This window comes from Eublepharis macularius, chromosome 4 (genome assembly GCF_028583425.1).
Source record: "Eublepharis macularius isolate TG4126 chromosome 4, MPM_Emac_v1.0, whole genome shotgun sequence".
Lineage (NCBI taxonomy): Eukaryota > Metazoa > Chordata > Lepidosauria > Squamata > Eublepharidae > Eublepharis > Eublepharis macularius.
The window spans coordinates 104,161,968-104,187,096 of NC_072793.1; the positions used below are offsets into that span (position 1 = coordinate 104,161,968).

At 41.1% G+C, this 25,129-nt stretch overlaps 1 protein-coding gene across 1 annotated transcript in view; it reads left to right on the forward strand.

Annotated features, from left to right (window-relative positions):
* The window catches only part of LOC129327121 (inter-alpha-trypsin inhibitor heavy chain H3-like), a 60,891-nt gene that overhangs the window by 20,918 nt on the left and 14,844 nt on the right, over positions 1-25,129 (forward strand). Inside the window, exons 6-14 of the mRNA XM_054975566.1 lie at positions 942-1,052; positions 1,570-1,695; positions 2,397-2,513; positions 3,141-3,309; positions 3,413-3,538; positions 4,580-4,752; positions 16,681-16,866; positions 23,715-23,854; positions 24,511-24,671. Coding sequence (XP_054831541.1) covers positions 942-1,052; positions 1,570-1,695; positions 2,397-2,513; positions 3,141-3,309; positions 3,413-3,538; positions 4,580-4,752; positions 16,681-16,866; positions 23,715-23,854; positions 24,511-24,671 — 1,309 coding nt within the window. The remainder of the gene's footprint in view (positions 1-941; positions 1,053-1,569; positions 1,696-2,396; positions 2,514-3,140; positions 3,310-3,412; positions 3,539-4,579; positions 4,753-16,680; positions 16,867-23,714; positions 23,855-24,510; positions 24,672-25,129) is intronic.

Genomic DNA, 25,129 nt, shown 5'->3' on the forward strand with positions numbered 1-25,129 from the left:
TTAGAGATATGGAAGAAATGGCTTGGGTATATAAATTGGGTAAGGGAAGGGGGAGCCAACAAAGATATATTTGACAAAATCCAAAGGGTATGCTTATGGTTGCAAGTATAAAGTATTATTTTCCAATTGGTCACTTACGGGAGGGGAGGGAGGGTAACATAAAGGGGAAAAGGTTGTATTGATGTAGGATTATGTTAATGTAATGGAAGTGACTATGTATGGCTATGTAAACAAAGACATCAATACAATGAAAAAATGAAGGAAAAAAAAACTTCTGAATTTCTTAATTAGTACAAGCCAATTACAAACTAATTAAGGTTTGTGTTTTAGCACCCCTAGAAAACCAGTTGGTTGGTAGGTGCACATCAAGACATCATAACAAGTGCCATTCAATCAAATATCATGATGTCTGAATACAGCTTTGTGCATGCATGAGTTGTTCTGTTTTTTACCTAGCAGCAAATCTTCAAACTGCTACAGTTTACATAAATCTTCTGAATTTTTAGTGACTGTTTTATTGGAACAAAGATCTGCTTCTGGTAATTGAATCTGATGCATGTTTATAAAACCATTAGGCAAGCAACCTTTTTTTTACCTATGTATTTTTGTTGGTGTAGTGGTTAAGAGTGGTGTAGTGGTTAAGAGTGTTGGACTCTAATCTAGAGAACCAGGTTTGATTCCCCACTTCTCCACTTGAAGCCATCTGGGTGACCTTGGGTCAGTCACAGCTTCTAGGAGCTCTCTCAGCCCCACCCACCTCATAAGGTGATTGTTGTGGGGATAATAATGACATACTTTGTAAACCACTCTGAGTGGGTGTTAAGTTGTCCTGAAGGGTGGTATATAAATCGAATGTTATTATTATTATGTTGCTATTATTGTCCATGCAGTGGTCCTACCTTATATTGTGATTTCAGCATAATTTCTTTTCCCCATTCTAGATTGATGCACACATATTTGAGCCCCAGGGTATCAGCAGTCTTGAAGTAGAAGGAACATTCATCAACAATGACTTGTTACCGGTTGTAAAAAAGTCTTTCTCAGGAAAAAAAGTATGTCTTGTAATAATCTATTTATCTGATCTGAGCACACGTTTGAAGGCAGTTGAAACTAATAGGTTTTACAGTTGCTTAAAATAAAAAAATATTTGCCCCACCACCTGCTCTTTTCCCCACAGTTCTTTCTTTTTAAAACTGCCTCATTGTTTTCAGATCACATTTCCTGACTGATTTTGTTTTTACATTATACTATAATATAATATCGTATCAAGAATAATAATTTTATTGGTATTAATATATTATTCTGCTCTATAGTCAAGCAGAAAATTCTAAAAGAATAAATCCTAATGCAACAAATTGGGGGTTCCCTTTAGTTGCTATGGCTAGTAACCATTGATGGGTACCATTGATTTCCATCCAGAAACCAAACTAATTTAATTTATTTAAATGTTGAACAAAATCAGTAAAAATGAGGAAAACTGGAGTTCCCTGGGTTTCAAAATTAATACAGAATCTTCTAAATGGTTAACATTTTGCATTCATTTAAGGGAATAAATTCTTATTCTTTAAGGGCCATGTCTCATTCAGTCCCACCATTGATCAACAACGAACCTGTGACAATTGTACAACCTCTCTATTGCATGGAGATTTTGTTATAAAGTATGATGTGAACAGAGATTCTCCAAATAACTTACAGGTAAATTCAATTATTTGCAACCTCTATTCAATATACTGATAGATAAGCTTAATTATACCCTGACCTGGATAGCCTATATGAGCGTGATCTCATCAGATCTCAGAAACTAAGCAGGGTTGGCCTTGGTTAGTAATTGGATGGGAGACCTCCAATGAAGATCAAGGTTACAGAGGCAGGCAATGGCAAATAACTTCTGTTAATTTCTTGTCATGAAAACCCTGCCAGGGGTTTCCATAAGTCAGCAATGAGTTGAAGGCACTCTCCACCACCATGCATAATTATATTGGCATTTGTACCTGACCAATTTGTACCTTCCAATAAAAGGCCATGCACCGAGTTCCTAGTAGGAGCTGTTTCTTTTGTTGTCTTCATATAGGCAGGTTTAATTCTTCAAGACAACATTTGCTTTTTATGTATGACTCTGAATAACTTCAGAGGAGGTCCAGCATCCCTTCACAGATTCTACAGGTTATGCAGGGATATTCTTTTTCAGATACCTTCTCAAAATTAGTTATTGTGAGGGGCTTTGCTGTTTGTAAAGAATTACATTGTAACAATTATGATTCACTTGTGGCAAGTGCTGGTTGTGATTATTGTTAAGATCGTAGTTTTTACTTGTTACGTGGTATTGTAATGTGTGCTGCTTACAATGTTGCACTACAGTGGTATCACTGTTTCAAATAAATTTCTCTGTTTTTCAGATTGTCAGTGGGTATTTTGTACACTTCTTTGCACCAAAAAATCTTACATATTTGCCTAAGAATGTGGCCTTTGTAATAGATGTTAGTGGCTCTATGTATGGACGGAAAATTAAGCAGGTAACTAAACTCTAAAACAGCTCTAGTAACATTTTAAGAAAGTTAATCTGTTTCTTGAGTTGACTAGAGGGACATCTGAACCAGGGTATTTCTACTATGTAGTTTACGTGCGGGGAGGGCGGAATAAAAAACTAAAGTAAATAAAAATTAAAAATACTATGTAAATGCTTATATCTACACATTCAGAAAATGCATGTGGTAGAACATTCCACTTTTAGAAGCTGAGACATGGAAAACCCAACATGTGGAATCAGCTTGGGTTGAAATGTGCAGTTTGAGTTTCTTATGCTTAGTGAAATGGTAGGTGCAATTATAACACAACCCATAGTTAGATCCAAATAGTAAAGATAGGGAATAATTCATGTACAAAAGGAGAGGAAGGAGTGTATGACCCCACAGACCCCTCTGTTTGTTCACAGTTTAGGAGGTCTGGCAGCATAACTCCTACTCCAGGCATGTTTCTTCTGTTGTTCTAAGATGTTTCTTCCATTGTCATGGCTTCAAGTTCAGACACAGTAAAATGTAGTAACATGCTATTACATAAAGTTAAAACTTGTTTCTTTATATTCCTCCCTCCCTCCTATGTATCCAGATTTCATTAACTGTAATCAATTTCCTTTATTTTAGACAAGGGATGCACTAATAAAAATAGTTGAAGATTTAAAAGAAGATGATCACTTTAATTTGATACTGTTTGAAAGCAGAGTTTCCACATGGAAAGATACTTTAGTCAAAGCTACCCCTGAGAATGTGAATGAAACAAAGCAATTTATTGAGACAATTATTGCTGGGGGATGTAAGTACTATGCATGAATTGTCAAAAGGTAATCAGATGAAATAGGTATTTGTCCCTTGTCATTCTTAATATTGCATAAGGGACCATTGTTTCTGTATTGCAGCAACAAATCTTAACGACGGTTTACTGACTGGAATTGAAATGCTGAATATAGCTCACAAAAATGGAACTGTGCCTGAAAGAAGTGCTTCCTTAATTATCATGTTAACAGATGGGCATCCTGATGGAAGTAAGTGTTTGTGCCATGATTGCTATGCTGTGAAAAATACTCCATAATACTCCACTCCCAAATACTATGATTTGTTAGACCAAATAACAACCCTTACTAATAATAAATAATAGTAATAACTGTGCTTATCTACCACTCTTCTAGACTGATTAATGCCTCACCCAGAGCAGTGAACAAGTTAGTGTTGTTGCTTGCTATCCCCACAATACAGCTGGGGAGCTGGGGCTGAGAGGAGTGGCTTACCCAAGGCCAACTACTGAGCTCATGGCAATAGTGGGATATGAACTAGTAGAGTGTTGATTCATAGCTGAACCACTTAAGCACTGTGCTACAGCAGCTCTTCATTACTGTGGTGCCATAGGGTATTTCCAGATGTTCTTTTCCCTGAGAACTAGAGCACCAAATCAAGAACCAGTACCTCATAGAACTGTGCTTTGCAGATGGATGGCATCCTAAATTAGAGTACTGATTACTCACAAAATCTACTTGGCAGGGAAGGAAGGGGGCATCACTGGGCCAACTGCTGCCAATCTAATCAGATTCAGCCTATTGTAAAATATTAACTAACAATAAAGGATGTTACTGTCAGTTGTTTACCCACTGCAGAATGGCCAATAGGATGCCAACTACCAGTGCTAGCAGCATATTGGCATTGACTCGTTGTGTTGTGGTCTTAGGATGGGGCAAGCTGTGTTTTTCTCCTACCTGTTTCTAAATTAATTTGAGCTGTAACTAGATTGATAAATATTTTACTTGACTGTTACCCTTCTCAGAAGCGAGAGATGAGAGGAAGAATAGATTTCCCCCCTTTAAATAAATAGCTTCTCTTACTTCTGTGTAGGACAGACCTAATCACCATTGTGGTCTGGGATAGTCTTCTGGAAAACCTCTTTTCAGTTTGCTTTTAAGCGCTTTGTTTGTGGTGTTGTTTTGAACATGTATTTTTTAAAATAGCAAATTTAATCATTTTGGACATTCTTCCTTCCCCCGTTTATGGTAAAGTGGATTGAACAGACTAATTGCTTTGTGTGTTCTGTGCAGGTTTACAAAGAATTCATGACAATGTTCAAAATGCAATCCAAGGAAAATATCCCTTATACAATCTTGGGTTTGGTTATGATGTTGACTATGCATTTTTAGACAAGCTGGCAAAAGAAAACAACGGATTGGCTCGTCGCATCTATGAAGACTCTGATTCAGCCCTGCAGTTACAGGTAGAATGATAATCATGTAAAAGTATTATTTACTCTAATGTTTGTGATGAACTATTTCTCTATTTTAAGATAATTGAAAATAAAATAGTTATTTCAATTGTTATGACTAGATGGAGATACAAAGTATTTTGCACTGTATAAGAACAGGGGTTACTGTGATACACTGAGAACTGGATGGCCCAAGCTAGTCTGATCTTGTCAGATCTCAGAAGGTAATCAGGATCACCCCTGGTTAGTACTTGGATGGGAAACCACCAGGGGAGTCCAGGGTTGCTACACAGAAGCAGGCAATGGCAAACCACCTATGTTTGTTTCTTGCTTTGAAAACCCTCTGGGGTCATATTAGGGGTGTGCACTAAAAATATATATGGTATTTTTCAGATTCAGGTATTGGGAACCTGATAAATATTGGTATTCCCAATATTCAGGTCCAAAAATACTGATTTAGTATTCTGATTCAGGTTTTATTCAAGAATCCAAATACATTTGGCTTCATTATTCCTATAGGGGAATCTTTTGAGTGGGGGCAGGGGCAGGGTGGAGGGGTTGTTTTTCAAGCAAACTACACCAAAATTGCAGGGAACCTAGTCCTACTTGTCCAGTACAGACCCCTCATGTTTCAAGAAAATTAGAACAAGCAGGCTAATCCTATGTGCCCTGAACAAGATGCCCCCGGCTACTCTCCGTTGTTTCCAGGGCACAGTGACAGAAACCTTAGCCAAACACACAAGAGCAACCACTGAGCCTCCATTGCAAACAGAAACAACAAATCCCAACAGAACCAACATCAAACCAAAAAATCCCAGTAGAATTTTTTTTTTTGAAAATTTTTTATTGGATTAGAAATCGATCAGTATTATACTCATTACAATCCATTTCCTTTAAATATTCCAGTTCTAACCCCCTCCCTTTCCCCCCCTTTTGTTGACTTCCAACAGTTTTCCAACCCCTTATCCATTTTCCTCCTACTCATTTCATACTTATTTTATTCTAATAAACATATACTTTCACTCTCTTCTAAGCTTATCTATTGTAACACCGTGCTATCACTGTTCCCTTTCCCACTTAACTTATCAACTAGACATTACATTCCTGGCATATAACCTTTAATAATAATAATCATTTATCTATTTTTTGTATTCTATACTCTATCTTACACATTCTAGTCTCATCAATATGGGACAAACAATTTGTCTCACATTCTACATGACTTTAAGTACTTCTATAAACATAATATACATTCAACATAAGTCAATCAATTTAACCTATACTCTATATGTTACTCTTTACTTCCTTCTGCCTATCTTATGTTCATTATATTTTAATTATATAATTTCTCCATTATACAATTATCTGCCGGCAATGATCAAACAATTTGACCCATACACTGCATATTTCTGAGTACTTCTATGAACACAATACACATTCGGCACAGGTTAAACAATTTAACTCATATTCTGTATATTACTATATATTTCTTTCCACCTTTCTTATATTCATTCTATTTTAATTATATAATTTCTCCGTTAAACAGTTATCTGCCAGAAATAAAACTAATTAATTTCTATCCTTATAATTCTTTATAATTATTATAATAACACCTCTATTACTTAATACTATATTTAATAGTCAGATAATATAATTGCTTAGAAATTCTCTGTTAACTTTCCTCCCCCCGGGTAAAGTCACTTCCCTCTTCTTTTGTTGTATTTCAGTAATTTTCAAACTGCCACAGTTCTCCTCCCACCTCCCATTTTTTCACCAAATATTGTTTCAACTTCTCCCAATCCATATTGAACTGTCCTGGATCAAGATCCCTCAGTTTCCTTGTCATTTTGTCCATTTCCGCCATATACAGCAATTTGTAAATCCAGTCCTCGATAGTTGGCACTTCTTGTACTTTCCACTTTTGCGCATACAAAAGTCTAGCAGCTGCTGTCATGTAAAATAACAATGTCCTGTGTTGTGCTGGAATGTCCTCCATTCCCAAGTTCAGTAGCAGGAGTTCTGGGTTCTTATTAACTTGAAATTGTAAAATCTCACTTATCACTCTTATTATTTCCCCCCAGTACTGCCTAGCTACCTCACAAGTCCACCACATGTGGTACAACGATCCTTCATGCTTTTTACATTTCCAGCATTTATTAGACATGTTCAAATTCCCTAACGCAATTTTCTTTGGTGTCAAGTACCAACGATAAATCATTTTGTAGACATTCTCTTTAATATTAGTACATGTCGTGATCTTCAATGTGTTTTTCCACAAGTATTCCCACGCCTCCATTGTTATTTCTTTATTAAAATTTTTAGCCCACTTCACCATTTGCACTTTGACTATCTCATCTTCTGTGTACCATTTTAACAACACTTTATAAGTCTTAGAAATTTCCTTTTTATCCTCTTGTAGAATTACCTCCCCTAATTCCGAATTCTCCATTCTTACCCCTCCCTTCGCACAGTCCGAATTGTAGAGATCTCTAATCTGTCTATATTGAAACCAATCGTAACTTGGAGACAACTCATCTTGCGTCTTTATTCTTAGTTTAGAAAGTTCTATTCGTATTATCTCCTTGTACGTTAAGCGCTGTTGTTCATTATCGACAGTTCTCGGATCTATTACTTCGTAAGGAACCACCCAGGAGGGAATTCCTTCCTGTAGGTAATCTCTATACTTCTTCCAAATTGTGAAGAGGCTTCTCCGAATATAATGGTGTAAAAACATAGAGTCTGCTTTTACTTTGTCATACCACAGATATGCGTGCCATCCAAATATTTTTTTATATCCCTCTAAGGCCAGTAATTTGCGGTTTTTCAGCATCATCCAGTCTTTCAGCCACACCAAACAAATTGCATCATAGTAGAGTCTTAGATTGGGCAGTTGCATTCCACCTCTCTCTTTTGCATCTTGTAGTACTTTCATTTTTACTCGAGGCTTCTTGCCTGCCCAGACAAAGTCCGATATTTTCCTCTGCCATTTTTCAAACTGCTTAGAGTCCCGGATGATTGGTATTGTTTGTAACAGAAACATGGCAACACATTCATCTTAACTACTGCAATTCTTCCCAACCATGACAAATTCAATCTATTCCATTTAATCAAATCTTGCTCTATCTGAGTCCACAATTTTTCATAGTTATTCTTGAATAGATCTATATTCTTTGCAGTCAGTTCAATTCCCAGATATTTCACCTTACTTGTTACTTCACAGTCTGTTATTTCCATTAATAACTGTTGTTTTTGTTTGGTCATATTCTTACATAATATCTTTGACTTCTTTTTCTTTACATAGAATCCTGCCAGGTCTCCAAATTCCTTAATTTTCTCTATTACCTTTGGCATATTCTCAATTGGATCTTCCACAATTAACATTATGTCATCCGCAAATGCTCTGACCTTATAGGAAAAGTCTTTTATTTTTATTCCACGGATTGCATTATCTTCTCGAATCTATATCATCAATATTTCCAAAACCAAAATAAACAACAGTGGAGACAACGGGCAACCTTGTCTTGTACCTTTACCTATAGTCAATTTCTTAGTCACCTCATCATTCACCACAATTGCTGGACTCTGGTCTCTATAAATTTCTTTCACTGCTCTTATGAATCTTTCCCCCATTTGTAGCTGTTCCATGGTGGCAAACATAAAGTCCCAGTTCAAATTGTCAAATGCCTTTTCAGCGTCCACAAAGAAGAAACCAACCTCCTTGTCACAACGCTTGTCATAATATTCAATAGCATTTATAACTGTCCTTAAGTTATCTTTGATTTGTCTGTTTGGTAAAAAACCTGCTTGTTCCTCCTCAATAACTTCGGAAAGCCATCCCTTTACTCTTTCCGCCAATATCTTCGCAAAGATTTTGTAATCATTATTAAGTAATGAAATAGGTCTGTAGTTTTTAACATTAGTCAAATCCTGTCCTTCTTTAGGGATCAATGATATATTGGCTTCACTCCAAGTATCTGGAATCCTTTGATCCTTCAAAACACCATTGATCACTTCTTTTAGGAATGGCACCAGTTCATTGGCCAGTACCTTGTAAAATTTGGCTGTAATTCCATCAGGTCCTGGCGCCTTTCCCAAATTTGTTGACTGTATTGCTTTCTTTATCTCTTCCTCCGTTACTTCGCTATTCAATTTGTCTCTCCATCCTTCCGAAATTACTGGGAGCTTCATTTTCCCCAGATATGTCGATATTGAGTCTTTGTTCACTTCTTTTTTGTTATACAATTTAGCATAAAATTTGTAAAAGGCTCTACTAATAGCCGTCTGTTCCGGATGTACTTTATTGTCTTCACATATTTTATTTATTGTCTTCTTCTCCTTTCTCTTCTTCAGTTGCCACGCCAGGTATTTCCCAGGTTTATTTGCACCTTCAAACGACTTTTGGTTCATTCTCTTAAGATTCCATTCCAGTTTTTTATTATTCATTGCCGTCAGCTGTTCTTGAAGGATTTTAATATCCTGGTATATTTTCTTTTTCCCTGGTCTTTTCTTTAGTTGTATTTCTTTGGCTTTTATTTTCTCCATAATCTCCTGTCTCTTCTCCTCTCTTTTTTTCCTGGCTCTTCCATTTAAGTCCATTAGTATGCCTCTAATTACTGCTTTGTAGGTATCCCAAACCTTATTGGTTGGTACTTCTCTGTTCATGTTATGTTGTATGAAGAACGTAGTTTCCTTTCTCAACATCTCCATATTTTCTCCCTCTTGTAACAAGTCCTCATTTATTCTCCATCCTTTCCTTTTAGTTCTTTTTCCAAACTTCCACATAATTGGATTATGATCTGAGCCTACCATAGGCATTATTTCCACATCCTTAGTCCAAAGCGCTAAGTCTTTTGAGGCCCAGATCATATCAATTCGTGATAACGTAGAATGTCTCGCGGAGAAAAACGTATATTGTCTACCTTTTGGATTCTGTCTTCTCCATACATCATCCAAGGTTTCCTGTTGCGTTAGTGCAAAAAAAGTCTTTGGTAATAGTCCTCTTTTCTTTTGTACAGTTGCTGATTTTTTATCCAATTCCAAATTTGTAACTCCATTGAAGTCTCCTGCAAGAATTATTTGGTCATAAGAAAGTTCATCTAATTGCTTCCTCAAGTCCTCAAAAAAGCTTTCTTTTGCTCCATTAGGTGCATAAATTCCAATCACCAACACTCTCTTTAAATTCCATGTACATTCCACTGCTATAAATCTGGCTTCCGCATCTCTCATCACTAGTTTTGGCTGTAGCTCCTCTTTTATATACAGTACCACTCCCCTTTTTTTCTTCTTTGAGGCCGTTACATAGTCATTGCCCAATTTATTCAATTTAAGATATTTTACATCCTGGTTTCTAATATGAGTCTCTTGCAAACACACAATATCACATTTCTGTTTTAATAGCCAGTGGAAAATACTTTTTCTCTTATTCGGTGAATTAAGTCCATTTACATTCCAAGATAAAACTTTACACTCCATATTCATAACCTTGTTGCTGGTAAGTCCTTTTCATTGTCCCTCAAAAACTTTTCCATTTCTAATTCAGATCTGATGCGCTTTTTCGCTCCTCCAAATTCAAAGGATATTCCTTCCGGTAGTTCTCATCTATACCTTATTTTCATGTCCTTCAGAATCTGGATTAAAGCTTTGTATTTTTTCCGATCTAGCAACACTGATCTGGGTACCTCCTTCATAATAATAACCGTCTTGCCATCAACCTCCAATGGTTCTTGAAATTGTTTGCTCACAATCATTTCTCTTATATTTCTAGTCGTAAATTGCACAATCACGTCTCTTGGTAATTTCCTCTGGGTCGCAAATCTTGAATTTATTCGATACAACACATCTAGGATAGCCACAGTTTCCTCCTCCTCCTTTCCCAGGTATTCAGCTAACACCTCGGTAATCTGTTCTTGGGCCGTCTTTCCTTCTATCTCCAGCAAGCCGCGAAACCTCAGCTGCTTCTCCATATGCTTGCTCTCCGCAACTGCCATTCTTCCCCTCATCACCCTCATCTCTGTTCGTTGCGTGTCTGCAAGGTTCTCCACCGCATTTTCCACTACATTGACTCTTTGCTGTGTCGCCTGCAGGTCATTTTGTATTGTTTCCATTCCCTTCTTCACTTCTGCCAGCTCATTCTTTACTGTCTCTTTAACCTCTTTAACCTCTTTCACCAGCTCAGGTTTCATATCTCTGAGTTCTTTAATCAATTCTAAGAGCTTTTTATCTAAGTTCTCTATGGCCGATTGCCACTCTTTTTTCGACATCGTGGGGCTCGCTTTACCTCGCTCCCACAAATCCGCTTGCTTCCTTAACTCCGTGGCGCTTGGCTTAGTGTCCTTTTATTTTAAATGTCCCGGTCTTTTTGCAAAAAAAAGCGTTTAAAGAGTCCAAAATGTCGGGCGTCTTTTCTCTATGGTTCCTCTATGGTTTTTGTAATCCAATATGGCTTACTTCCTCTTCCGCTGAAGCAGCAGCTCTTCCCCTTTCAAAGATGGCGATTCCCTTCTTCCTGTCTTCCGGCAAGGGCCGCTCCTCTCCAGCAACTCTATCACTGTTACGCACTTCCTGTTTCCCGACTTCCCACAAACAGTTCTCGCGATGTTAAAGCTTTCTCACAGCCTGATATCTCCTTGCAACCACAGGTATGCAAAACAATAGTCCAATTTCTTCTATAACTCCTTTTAATTTAATCTTTTTTCTAATATAGTTCTTGCCGGATCCTCCCTTCCTTATAATCAATCTGTTGCAGTTTAAAAGTCTACTTTAATGCTTCCTTGTTTTAAGTAATTTGTCCCGTTTCAAGAGATAGTGATCTTTACCTTCTCCAGCACTTTTCGCGGGTTGTAATCGCTGTTTCAATCTCAAAATTCCATCAGCTCTTCTTGCCCCTGTTGAAGCTTGGGCATGGGGGTCTTATGCCAACCGCATTGGCTCCAGGACTGCCGCAGAGATTTTAGCCAACCTGTCTTCAGGTGGGACCTCAAGGGACGGGAGAGAGTCCATTGCGCAGGACCCCCCCTCGCCCGAGATCAACGCGCCCTGAGGTTCTTGAGCGTTCTATGCCTGTTCTCCGCCTGAGAACAGTTGGCCGCGAGCTTGATTTGCCCCGCCAGCCGTTAAAACGGCTGCCCGGTCAGCTCAGCACTTTGAGCTGCGTTAGACCTCCATGGATCCCAAACCGGAAGTCAAAAAATCCCAGTAGAATTTATGCGAAACCAGAAGATCCCAGCAGAACCAAAATAAAGCAAGGGACACTGTTGCAAGCTGCACGTCCAACAGAACCAGTACCACTCACAGAAGTCAGGTAGAACCTAGGTCCAATGTACTAACACAACAGAACCAACCAAGATCAAACCAGAAAGTACCAGCAGAACCAACCTGGTAAGCCAGTACATAGTACCATAGGTAGTCAGACCTGGCAACAGCAAGAGACAGAAAGACAGTAAGTTAGTAACATCCCAAGGAAGGCCTTAGAAAGCAAGAAGGAGGGTTTGGGGGGGGGCACTCACCCACTTTTTCTTCTTTCTGCAATCTGTAGCCTATAATACCACTCACTATTTCTGATGAGCCTAAAGAAAAGCTGCAGCTGTCTTCATCACTGGTGCTCCTATTCCCTCCCTACAACCCTGTAAAGAAGAAACAAAAAAACCCCACTGATTACATCAGCATGCATTATTAGCTTGAGCTTCATTTTAGGTGCTTCTGTGGGTTTTACTTCTGCCTGTTTTTACATTTGAGACATACACACATGTTACTCTTTCCCTAACAGCTCTCTTCTTGTCCCTGTTCTTTTTGAGAGTGGCCAAGAGCAACATTTTGGGTACTAGGTAGGTTAATTTTCTGCACAGAACTGTGCCAAGGTCCAGCTTAGCGTTTCAGTGCTTCAGATGAGGTTTTCTTTGGAGAGGGGGATCCCAATGTGAATTTGATATAGTGTAAGTGGACCCACTGAATAACTGTTCTGCAGTTTCTTTCTACCTAGGTTTTAATTTCCCCCACCTCCCCTACACAGACTGAAAGGATACAGGCACAAGTGAGGTGCGTATATGTGCTCACCTCACTCTCTCTCACAGTCCAGAGCTGGGAAGTTGAAGAGAGGCAAGTTGACCTTGAGGAAGACCAATGGCATAACTCACTAGGGGAGCTGGCAAGAATGATGTGGGCTGACAATGTTGCAGTCATGGGCAAAAACAAGCTTGCTTTGCATGCTCATCAGAGGGTACAAGAGAAGCTATGAGCCTCAAGAGGAAGGCCTGGCCAGACTGCCTCTTTCATGGTACAGTAGCTCAGAGGACAGGTGGAAGGCAACTCACAAGGCTCTGAAAGATACTCCTTGACAATTGCCTCTTCCAGATCCTGGCTCTTGAACCTCACGTTTTGGAGGGGCTGGTTGCTTACCTGATGGCCTCCATATTCAGGGACATCTGGGGAGTAGCCATGGGGGAACCCTACCCAGAGGGGGAGGGCACAGGATGCAACAGAAAAGCTGCTTTGTCCTCTTGTCCAGGTAGCACTTTCTTCATGGCTTACAAATGCTCCACCCACCAAAAAAGCCCACATCCCTAATCAGGCAGTGCTCCAGCATGCCTTTCAGGACCTGCTTCTGGTGCGGCTTCTCTAGGTCTGGACTTCTCAGGAGTAGGGACAATTGCTGGGCTGGCTTGGAGCTGGGCCAACCTGAAGTACAGAGCTTATGTCTAGTGGACTGGTTTATCCAGCAATGCAGCCTCCGCAAGCCTCAGCCTAAATAGTCTGGGTATCAGTCAGGCTCAGCTGCACTTGATGGCAGGTGTTGCAGCTCCTGAGGCTTCACTACCCTACATCCTTGCCTACCCATACAACAATTGCCTTTCAATAGTGGCAGAGATGTTGTCTAGCATTTTGCCTTGTCAAGGATCTTGGTGTGGAGCAAAGCCTGGCAGTAACCTGCCGAGTGCCCCCCCATCTCACTCCATCTAGTGTTGGTTCTCCTACCTCCAGCCAGAATGTTGTTTGGTTGCCACCAGTGGGCAGTCAGTGAGAGATACTCATGCTGTGACTGAGGGTAAGTCCAGATGTCTGGACACAGTTATCCCACTAGCACAGGACAGTTGCAGCTTCACATAGTCCCTGGCAGCCCTGTAAAGGGAGGGCACCATGGTCCTGCTCAGCACGGTGTGAGCAGGTACTGTGTACCAGATAGGCATCTTGGAGTAGCCTGCGGAACCAAACATTCTCAACTATGGACATGGACTGCCCATCTAGAGTGATCATTTCACAAATGAGGCAAGTGACCCTCTTTCCCACCTTCTGTTGCCCCCTGGCACACTAGTGCCACTGACACCAAACATCTCCCTCAGAGATGCTTGGCATCCCTTTTCTACAGGATACCTGGAGGAAAGAGTGTAAGAGGTGGTCATGGAATGACTCCGCTCTTGGCTTGCTGAAGGCCAAGTGGCAACAGCTCTCTCTCCCCATGAAGAGATGATGGTGCTTTTTCAAGCTCTCTCCCCCTCTGCATGATGGTGCTTTTTCAAGTGGTTCCCAAGCCCAATAGTCAAGAGTCATTTCCTCAACTGATCCAGGCCCTACACAGCTGATTCTCTTCATATTGGGGACCACCTGTCCTCTGGAAGTGATTTCAGATGATGGAGGTGTAGGGGTACACATAGTGACTAGCAGCTGCAAGCATTCCAGGGGTGAGGGGCAGACAGAGTGTCTAGGAGGAGCAGACGTAGATGCCAAGGGAGAATGAGTTGAGCTGGAAGCATCTTGGGGCACACTTCCATCTTTTCCTCTTGCACCACCTCCAGCATCTCTTCCTGTCTCTCCTCAGACGGGCTGCTGCTAGATTCCGGAGAGACCAGAGAAGTGATTTCCTTGAGTCTTTCCTCTAGTTCCTCCAGCAGTCCCCCTCCCCTCTGACCTGCTATTCTTCTGCCTCTCCTTTTCCCCAGGGCCCTGCTGGACATCTCTCCTATCACTTATTCTGACCCTGTTCTGACTAGTACTACTTTCATAGAGTAAGCTTAGCTAAGCTGCACTACACTCACATACAGAGATTAAACAGGCCATTTTCTTCCAATCCTGACAAAGTTTTTTATTTTGTAAAACAAACATCTAGCCTTGATTCAAAAGGGTTTTTAAAACAGATTCTTTCTGACTTTCTATTCTAAAAGCTGGCTAACTGATTTGTGGTTCTAATGGAAATATGAACTCTTTAAAAAGGCCTTATTTAGCTAATGTTATTAATTCTCACTACATTAACAGGGAAGCTTAATCCACCCCCTCCAAAAAAAACTAAGCAACTCCCTTTCTGGAAATCAGGAAGACTAAAATGTCAACCTTAAAAAACCCTTCTGTTTCTAAAACACCTGACCTGACTTTAATGAATAGGCAAGGGCAACGAAAACAACAAACCTGCAAACCAAGAGTAACCAAGGTGGTCGGAATAAAAGAAAAAAAATTAAATTGTTAAAAATAGCTTTAAAAAGGAATTAAAAGCACCAGTATAAATTTAATAATTCAATTAGAAATACATAAATTGGATTAAAAGCATCAAATGGTTCTGCACATATGCACTAAACATTGTATATAAACAAAATAAAATCACTAATACCAGCTATAATAGTACATTTCATTGCCATATGTACAGAACCAAAAAAACCAGAGATACATTTCAGCCCAAAGGCCTTCTTCAGTGGTATGAAAATATCACAGACAGTGATATCAATAAAATACATAAATAAAACATACATGACCTAGAACACAATGAACCTGGAATGGAGAAAAAAAAGAAAAAAGGGGGACAAAAATGTGTAATGGTTAATACCTGAATAATAAATAGAAAACCAATATAAAACAAATATAATACAATAAAATTACTCATGCTAAGATGAAATATAAGATAACATGGAGTGAATTCCTTAGAATTCTGCCCCAGAACAGCATGAAATAAAGACAGGGCAATGTGTTTTAATAAGAGTTGTAATTCCTTTGCCCATTAATCTACAAAAAAACCAGAGAAATGTAGCTAAATTAATCCCCTGTATTATGAAATACTTTCCCCAAGGCAGTTCAGAGGGCACCAATACTGATAACTTTCCATAGGATTTGTAACACTGTTCTGTTTCAACAGGCTTTTTTGTGAAGGCCTTATGCTTTATGTCCTATATTAGACAACAAGTAATTTTTCTCTGATGTGCAAAATAGATACTGGCTGTGGGGTTTTTTGGAATCTGTGGCTTTTTCACAAGAAAATTTTGCGGTTTCGGTAAGCCTGCCTCTTTGCAAATCTACAGTGTGCAAACATTGCAAGTGAAAGATGTCAGTGATAAAAATATTCTGGCAGTGATAAAAATATTCTGGCCTGAAAAATTTCTGTTCTTCCTGGAAATCAAAGAGGCCATAGTACTGCAGAAATGTTTCAGAGAGGATAAACAAGGACCTGCAAAATCAGCCCAAAGATTTCAGTGTCTGAGGCACAGAAACCCATAGGCATTCCTTCCCATTAATTTAATCTGAGGCACAGCGGTTTCTCTTAAACAGATCCCACTTGTTGCAGTTGTATAGGAGGACTTCCTGTGCCCATGATCTAAATATATGAGCATATTATTCTGTCACCCCAAATAGCATGCCTTGACTTGTGGTGAAGCCACTTTGATGCGCTTCCTTTCTCCTCAAAGATATTTGCGTGACCAGCTAGGTGAGATCGACAAAAAATAAACTGTGCCCAAGAATAACGCAATTTGAAGAGGCTTCTGCTTTCACACAGGACGGACATTTGACAGATAAAGGGAAGTTTCTTTTTCCCCTCTGCAGGTATGACAGCAGTCTGCATCTGGATGTACATACCAGGGGAGCAGACTTAAGAATAATTCTTCATCACTACATTTTATGATTTAAGTGGAAGATGGTCCCTTGAATCACACATTTAGCTAATCTAATAACCTTTCTTTTTCCTAGGGTTTTTATGATGAAGTAGCCAATCCCTTGCTGACTGAAGTGACATTAGAGTACTCTGAAAATGCCATTTCTGACTTGACTCAAAATAGTTTTAAGCACTTTTATGATGGCTCAGAAATTGTTGTAGCTGGACGAATCACAGACAATGACCTGAACGTTATTACTACAGAAGTGAAAGCTCATGGGGTAAGTATTTTTGTGATCTGAATCTGAAAAATAGTTTGCAGAGTAAAAAGAAATCCCATACTAACAAAAGCTGAAGCTGAATTCAAAACATCACTCTAAAAGTGTAGCTGAGAATTCAGTTGATCTACAAAAAAATATTTACCCTTTTGCATGTCATTGTGATCTATCTGCTACTTTTGGAAATAGAGGGGTAGATTTTATTCGAGGAGTAACTCTGTTTAGGATTGCACTGTAAGAATCTTTCATGCTTCATGTTAACAGTATTCTAAGACTATATTGAAACTTAAAAATTGTGACACGTGATCTAATTTTTTTTCAATTGGCTAACAAAAAGTGACTTAAGGGGTTAAATCCTTTCTTAGATTCAGGTGATCTGGCCATGCTGATCTTGTTGAACTTCTGTAACGCTGCCAGACAGCACAGGAACTGCAGCTAGTTCATAATGCAGCAGCCCAGTTACTGTCAGGAGCTAGCCGATGGGATTGTGTCTCCCCCATCTTGAAACAGCTACATTGACCTCAGAGCCTTTTACAGCCTAGGACCCACATAGTTAAAGGACTGTCTATTCCTCTATATCCCTGCATGCCAACTATGGTCCTACTGGCTCCGTAAGGTAGCCCGTCTGGCATCAACCAGAGCCTGTGCCTTTTCTACTGTAGCTCTCATGTTGTGGAGTGTGCTTCCTGATGAATTGGGGGCGGGGTTAGAACCTTTTATTTGCCAGGGCTTTTAAAAGAGATAGAAACTGCAGGCGTGTTTAGGGGGCCATTATCTGAGGTTTTATTTTGTAGGCTTTAAATTGTAATGTTATTATTGGGAATTGTAAGCCACTTTGAGCCAAGAGGAAAGGTGAGATATAAATATTTTTTAATTTTTTAAAGATTATATATATTTTATTTTTATTTATTAGTGAAAAACAAAAAAACAGAAAGAAACAAAAAAACAGCGCTGACAACAAAAACACTATTGGCAAATTTATATGTACACTTCTATAAGAGGATTTCAAATACCTAAAAATGTCTATATGCAATTGCAGTCTATATGCGATATGTTCAAATGTTGATAAGTTTATAAGGTCCTCAGTCCAATGAATTACAAGAAGTAGGCTTTTGTCTTTCCAGTGTTATAGTATAAGTCTTTTAGCAAGGGTACGAAGGGACCATTTCCATTGACAATCAGTTAGGTTCCAAGAGACAGGCAAATAGTTTAACGGTAGATTAACACCTCAAAAATAATTTAGTATTCTAGTACAAAATGAATATGGATAATGACTTCCTCCCAAAGGGCTGAAATGACGGAGTGTCCAAGACGTATGCTTAAGAGAGGCACCTGGTAAATTACACCTCTAACAAATAGACAATACTTTAGTAAAAAGGTGCTGTAGTATCCAATATATCCTAAACATATTTTTTTTTCAGAATAGGTTGCAGCTTAAGTTCCATAGCAAGAGCCCCGTGGCACAGAGTGGTTAGCTACAATACTGCAGTCCAAGCTCTGCTCACTATCTGAGTTTGATCCTGGTGGAAGCCGGGTTCAGGTAGCCAGCTCAAGGTTGACTCAGCCTTCCTTCCTTCCAAAGTCGGTAAAATGAGTACCCAGTTTCCTGGGGGTAAAGTGTAGATGACTGGAGAAGGCAACCACCCCATAAAAAGTCTGCCAAGAAAACGTCATGATGCGATGTCCCCCCATGGGTCAGTAATGACTTGGTGCTTGCACAGGGGACTACTTTTACTTTTACCTTAAGTTCCATAGCAGTGACAGGTATATGGCTTAAAGCCTTGTTCCATTGCTTTGGCAGAACTGGATGCTCTAGTTCATTATTCCATTCATCTTTGAGACTCTGTGTGTCATATTTACAGTGCAATCCTAACCCCCCAGGCAGCGCCATCGCTCGTGCACCGGTGTAAATGGGGCGGCACTGGATGGCACCCTATTGACTTTTGCAGGATAGTCCCGCCGGTGCCCGAGCGTGGCAAGGCGAAATGCAGTGGCCCCTGGGAGGTCCCACCCACAGTTCCCCTGACAACCCCGCTCACACCAGCCAATGGCCACAACCCTCCCCTCGCATCCAGGCGAGGGAAAAGCAGCAGCGCAGCCAATGATGGGTCTTTCATTGCCTTACTCCCCAGAATTTCTTCTATTGGATTTTTGGCCCAACTCTGTGTTAGATAGGAATACCAGAACTCTTGTCTCAATATTAGTTGCCTCTGCTCATCTGGTCATTGCTGGGAACTGGAAATCCCTCAAAGGCCCATTGCTAAAAAAATGGTATCAGAAAATTTGGGAGCAATATCTGATGGGTAGGATTATGCATAATCCGTTTTTTGGGAACTTGCATATGGCAGTCCCTTTATTTGAATACAATGAGATCTGGAAACCAATTTTAGATGTTTTAAATGCCAAAGAAGTAATTCCCCCCACGCAACAAAGTTAAAATGCTCATTTATTGTAATTCTTGGGTTTTTAAAAATTTGTCAAGAGTGGTTTTGATAATGTCTTTTATGGCTTAGTTTTAATCCCTTTCTTGTTTGTACAGTATGGTTTTATCATTTCTTGTATTAAATTTGGATAAATATATTTAAAAAAAGAAAAAAAAGATATTGCTTCTTGGGCTGCATTCCGAATGTCACTCGCAGAGGATTATGGGGGGGAGAGAAGCAGACATGCTCAGGACATGCCTGTAAGAGAAAAACATGCATGTGGGCTTTGCCTCGGTCCACAGCCGAGGCAAAGCCCACACTCCAACATCTGAGGAGATGCACATAGTAGAGAGCAACAGCGGCAGTGACTAGCAGATGCAAGACTATCTGCGAGGATGCACTCTGCCTTGGGGTGCTTTTACCTTTAAGGGAGGAAACGAGCAGGTAGTTACAAACACCTGGTCAAGAGTAGTGTTCTGAACAACTGCTTCTGGGGCAGGCAGGGGCTGCCACCATTGTCCCCTCCCCTGCCAAGCCTCACCTGAAGAGGCTAGTGGTCAGGTGAATTCAGGTGATGGGGCAGTTAGCACTAATCAGCAAGACGGGTTAGCCTTCGCCCCATCTCCTTCTTACCTGTCAGTGCTCCCTCGCTCCTTACTGAGCTGGAACTTCAGAGTCAGATAACCTGCAAGGAAACATGAGTGGCTGTTGTTAGTTAGCCAGACATTCTGGACTTTGCCCTTCTTCCCTTGCGGGAGTGCAAAGTTCTCCCACTTTTCTCGCAAAGTCCCCAAAGTGCACTCAGTGCCTGCCACCGTGAGCACCCTCTCTCCCACCTCGTGTTCAAAGTGCACATGGCACATGGCAAACGGGCAGAGCTTTCAGCCATGTGCTCACTTACCTGAGAGCACGGGCAGTGCTGGCCGGATATTTTGTAGGGTGCATCTGCAGGTGATTGGGTGCAGGGAGGAGGGCTCATCCACGCCAGGAGCACACGCAGATTGGCCCCCATGATAGTTCCCATCCTATGCTCCTTCGGGCCGTGGGGGCTGGCCGCTTGGAGAGGGGGCCGAGTTTTTGCCGTTCAATGGGCGCCTATGGGCTATGCCTTGTTTTTTCGTGGCGTAGCTCTTTTGCACCACTCTGGGCGTTTCCGCTTCTGGAAGAGCTTAGGGAGCGAACTAACTCCGGCCCTGCCCTCTGCCCCACCCCCTCCTGTGCCGACGCGGGCCCCTCCACCGCTTCTCCGCCTCCGCCTGGCCACCTGTCACTCACAGTGGTGGTGGCCCGGCAGCGGTGGTGCTCCTTGTGCCACCACCAACGGAAGGCCATTTACGCCCACGTAGGAGCCAGTTCTGCCGTCGCAAGCCTTAGTTTGGTTCCTATTTACTTTCCCCGCCCCCCCTTAGGATTTCACTGCCCTTGACTGACATCAGATATTTATATACGAATATTGTAGGTTTCATTTTCTGTATTGATTCAATAAGAGTTTCAAAAGTGGGAGAGATTCTAAAGCAGTCAAAGCTGCTGGGCCATAATTGAACACTAACAGATGTTGCAATTCTAAATATTGTCATTGGCAAATCATATTTAGACCTCAGTTGAGAAAATGACAAAAACTCATCATCTTAGGCATAGCCTATCAGTTGTTCTAAGGTAAAAAGTCCCTTGTCTGTCCAAACCTTCCATAAAAAAGATTTCTTCCTGTAAAGAAAAAATACTATGTTTAAAAGTATATGGGAAGCCCTTTTGAGAGCTGGTTTGGAGGCTTCCTTGTCTAGAGCACTTCCCTCCCCCCTTGGAGAGGTTTTTCACTTTTGCTAGCAATAAGTTACTTGTGCTTCTGTCCTTGAGTCAAGATAAGCTGTTCTTGCTGGCTAATTGGTAATTAACTTGTAGATGTGGGTTGTGTGCCATGAGCTGCAGACTTTCCACATGTCCCTTTTCGCATTTGTCAGGTGATGTAGTCAAGCTGGGAGCAGGTGTGGTTTCAGGCCTGGCCCATTCTGGTTCCAGCTTTGAACCAACATAAATTGGCTGTTAAACAACATGGAATAAAAAGCTTGTGGTGAGCGTCTACCTCAGACCTCTGCCCATGCTCTTTTGCTTTGCTTCTGGCTCTCTTTGATGAGAAGGACTGACGCTCCATCTTTGCTTTTGCTATTTTGTGGACCCTTTACCAGGGACCTTTACTTGCTATGCTTGAGAAATCAACTTGCTTTGCCTTCTAAGAATTCAGTGTGGTATGTAGAGCTTACTGCTGTAGGGTTTTTTTTGTGTGCTCACCTTGTGTCTTATGTGTGATGGCCTTGCACTCTGAATTAATAAACCTTTATATTTTTACCTCATGTGGGTTTTTGGGACTCTGAAGCCTCAAAGTTATAAAACCCTTGTTGAACTCACCGTGTGTGTGCTTGAGAACCACCTACCAAACAAATATTCTTTTGCTTTGAACTCTGCCTGCAAGCTCACTTGCAAGGTAGACTTTGCTTTGGCTAATTCCATAATAGGCTCTGGAGCTTTGCTCCCTGTCTCCTTAGCCTAGGGATAGAGTGGGGAGCTGGTTGCAGCTTATTTGGTGTACTATTTGCAACAGGACCTTCCAGGCAGCCTGTGTCCCTTCCCCTTAGCTGGGCTGGGCCCCAGGGGTCTGGAACTCCTCAACACTTCCCAATTTGGATTGGACCATAATGTTAGCTTAGCATGTGAGAACAGGTCAAATTGTTATTGTCATGATATTATGCACCATGCTTTTCTAGCTGCAGAAATTGCAGGAGGAACAAAATCCATTTTAACATAATAATAACATTCAATTTATATAGCATTGTCCAGGGGCTCAGAGGCCCCTCCCCCTGGACTTACCCCCTCCAGCACACGGAGCCATTCCAGCGGGCACATCAGGAGCACCCAAGGCCACTCTAGAGCTGGGCGGGCCCATTGAGAACACAAGCACAACAAGGAATGATGGGCTGGGTAATAGCCTCACCACAGGCCTCCCACTTCACGGCCCAGCCCCCAAAGAAGTGCCCGGCCTGCCAGGCACAGCCAAGGCCTCCCCAGAGCCGGAGTAGCAGGCCAGGCCACGGCAGCATTGCAAACCTCTGGCACCATGACCTCACCTCCAGTGCAGTGCTGGGCTCACTGCATGTCCTGGCCAGCCAGAGGGCAGAGCAACCAGGCCCCAATGGCCTCTGAAGGTGTGGCCCCAATGCAGAGGCAGACACCGAGGCCCTGCCACCAGCAGCAGGCAGGGCACGGGGGAAGGGACAGCTACTGGGCCATCTAGAACATGCCACACTTGGCATGGTCCCACCAGCCCCGCCTTGCGACCAGCTCTTCATTGGACCACAAGGGAATTGGGGGGAGGGGCGGCACAGCCCGAGGGCCCCGGGATGGGACAGGAGCCTACCCACATGGGGTGGAGGGAGGCAATGGGCTGAAGCCTGAGGGAAGGGTGGGGACTCCCTCTGGAAGGACCTTATAAAAGAAGGCCAACCGGACAGGCCAGGGAGGAGTGTGTTGTGGCGGTTGGCAGAAGCAGAAAGCAAGAGAAAGAGAGCAAGCAAAGAAGTGTACTTCAACAGCCTACAGTGCAGCGGGGTGTGTGTGTGCTGTAACCCCCCCTTCCCCAGTCTGAGGCCTGCCCTACAGCCTGGTGCAGAAAGATAGGGGCAAACCTGATGGGTACATCTCCCCAGGCTCTGATACCCCCGCAGCAGAGCCTGACAAGTGTTCAGATTGTATACCATCCTTCAGGACAACTTAATGCCACACTCAGAGAGTGTGTTATTATTATCCTCATAACAATCACCCTGTGAGGTGGGTGAGGAATCAAACCCACTTCTCCAGATTAGAGTCCTGCCACTCTTAACCAGTACACCAAAGCAGACCCTAACACATTTGCTTAAATCGGTAATTGTAAGCCACTTCGAGCCAAGAGGAAAGGTAGAATATAAATATTTTAATAAATAAATAATAAATGCCACTCTACAAACTTGAGCCGGGTACACAACTTCCATCTAAGGTTTTACCAGGTCTATTCAAAGGCTTTCTGAACTCTAAGATAACATTTTAAAATGAAATACAATTTTCACGTATCCTGTTGTGTTCATAAAAACAGTTCTCCTGTTGATTTTATTTCAGAGAGCTAAGTAGGACATATGCAACATTACTAAATCTAGGGTCCTGAAAATGATACAGTATTTCTCCTAAATATGAGAAGAAACCCTATGTGCGTAGCTGTTGAATCCACATTTGGGTTCTGTTTGTCATAGACAGTTCTGTTCTGTAAAGTGATCTCTTTGTTAACTGAAATAGTGCAGAGCTATTAAAATAAACCTGGCACAGAAAAATTTGCACATTTCTTATGTTCTGATATAGTGGCCAAGTGTCTTGTTTAAAAAGACAAAATTATTTTCTTCCTAACAGGCACTTGATGATCTGACTTTCTTTGAGCAAGCAGATGTTGAAGAAACAGCTAAAGCTCTCGAAGACCAAGAGTACATTTTTGGGGACTATATCGAGAGACTCTGGGCTTATCTCACCATTCAACAGCTTCTGGAAAAACGGTAACTAAGGGCCTTCCAGAGGTATGATAAACACTTAATTGATGCTCATTTGTCACCAGGAAACCAGAACTCCAGAACTTCGGCATAGTACTTTTTTTAGCAACATACAACCATCCTCTGCTTGAACCACAGTATGTTGTTGCTTAGAAAAAGCAGTGCCTGCCACTCACCAGCAAGCATCCTCATTGTTTATGCATTTGCAATACAGAATACAGTTGCTCAGGTTCCAGAAGTAGAATAGGAGGATAGTGCCTGTTACCATCAGGCACCAAGCAACATCACTCTGCATTTTCACCCTGTTTCTCACACATGCACAAAACCATTTTTTTATGTATGTGATGTTCACTGCATTACAGCTGAAGTGCAAGAGTAGTTGTATATGGTATGTTATGTGGCAGCCTTCACCCAGTGCCTGTATACTTCCCATTCCTTCTTTAGAATATACATATCTATAAACTTTTTAATAAGGGAACAGGGAAAGAAACAGAGTTTGATCTCTCTGATCTTCTGAAGGTGAGAGAGCTGTTACCTCTCCTTTGCTTCCCACTGGGACACTTAATATATACTCCAGTCTAATCCTGTTTAACTGTCTCTGTCATTGGCCATAATAGCACCTTGTGGCAAATAATTGTATTTGTTAATATTCTTTCATCTAGTACTACAGCAACAGGATATGAAAAGACAAATCTTACTGCTGAAGCCCTGGAAATGTCTCTGAAATATAAATTTGTGACTCCTCTGACATCCATGGTAGTCACAAAGCCAGAAGACAATGCAGAGAAGGAGGCAATTGCTGACAAACCTATAGAAGGTACATGTTTTTAATTTGTTTTTTACAGAATTGATATTGAATCAAGATAATGTTGAAACATGACAATGATGTATAGATGTATAGATAGCTAATGCTATTGTTTAAATTATTTACTTTATTTACAAAATTTATTCCCTGTTTTTCTGCTATCATCAGGGCTACCAAGGCAGCTAACAGATTTTACACATATATAATAAAAACAAATGTGAAATCATTAAAACCAAGCCAAAATACACATTCAAAAACATAAAAACAACAAAACATAGGACAGGAAGGAGATATCATGGGGGCGGGGAACCAGGAGTGGGGTGCCTTTATTTGCTGGAAGAAGATGGGGACAGAAGGGGACAGGTGAGTCTCTCTGGAGAGAGAATTACAGAGTTTTAGTGCCACTACCAAGAAGTCCCTCTCCCAGGTTGGCACCTGTTTAACCTCAGAAGGCAAGAGCATCTGATGCAAGAGCC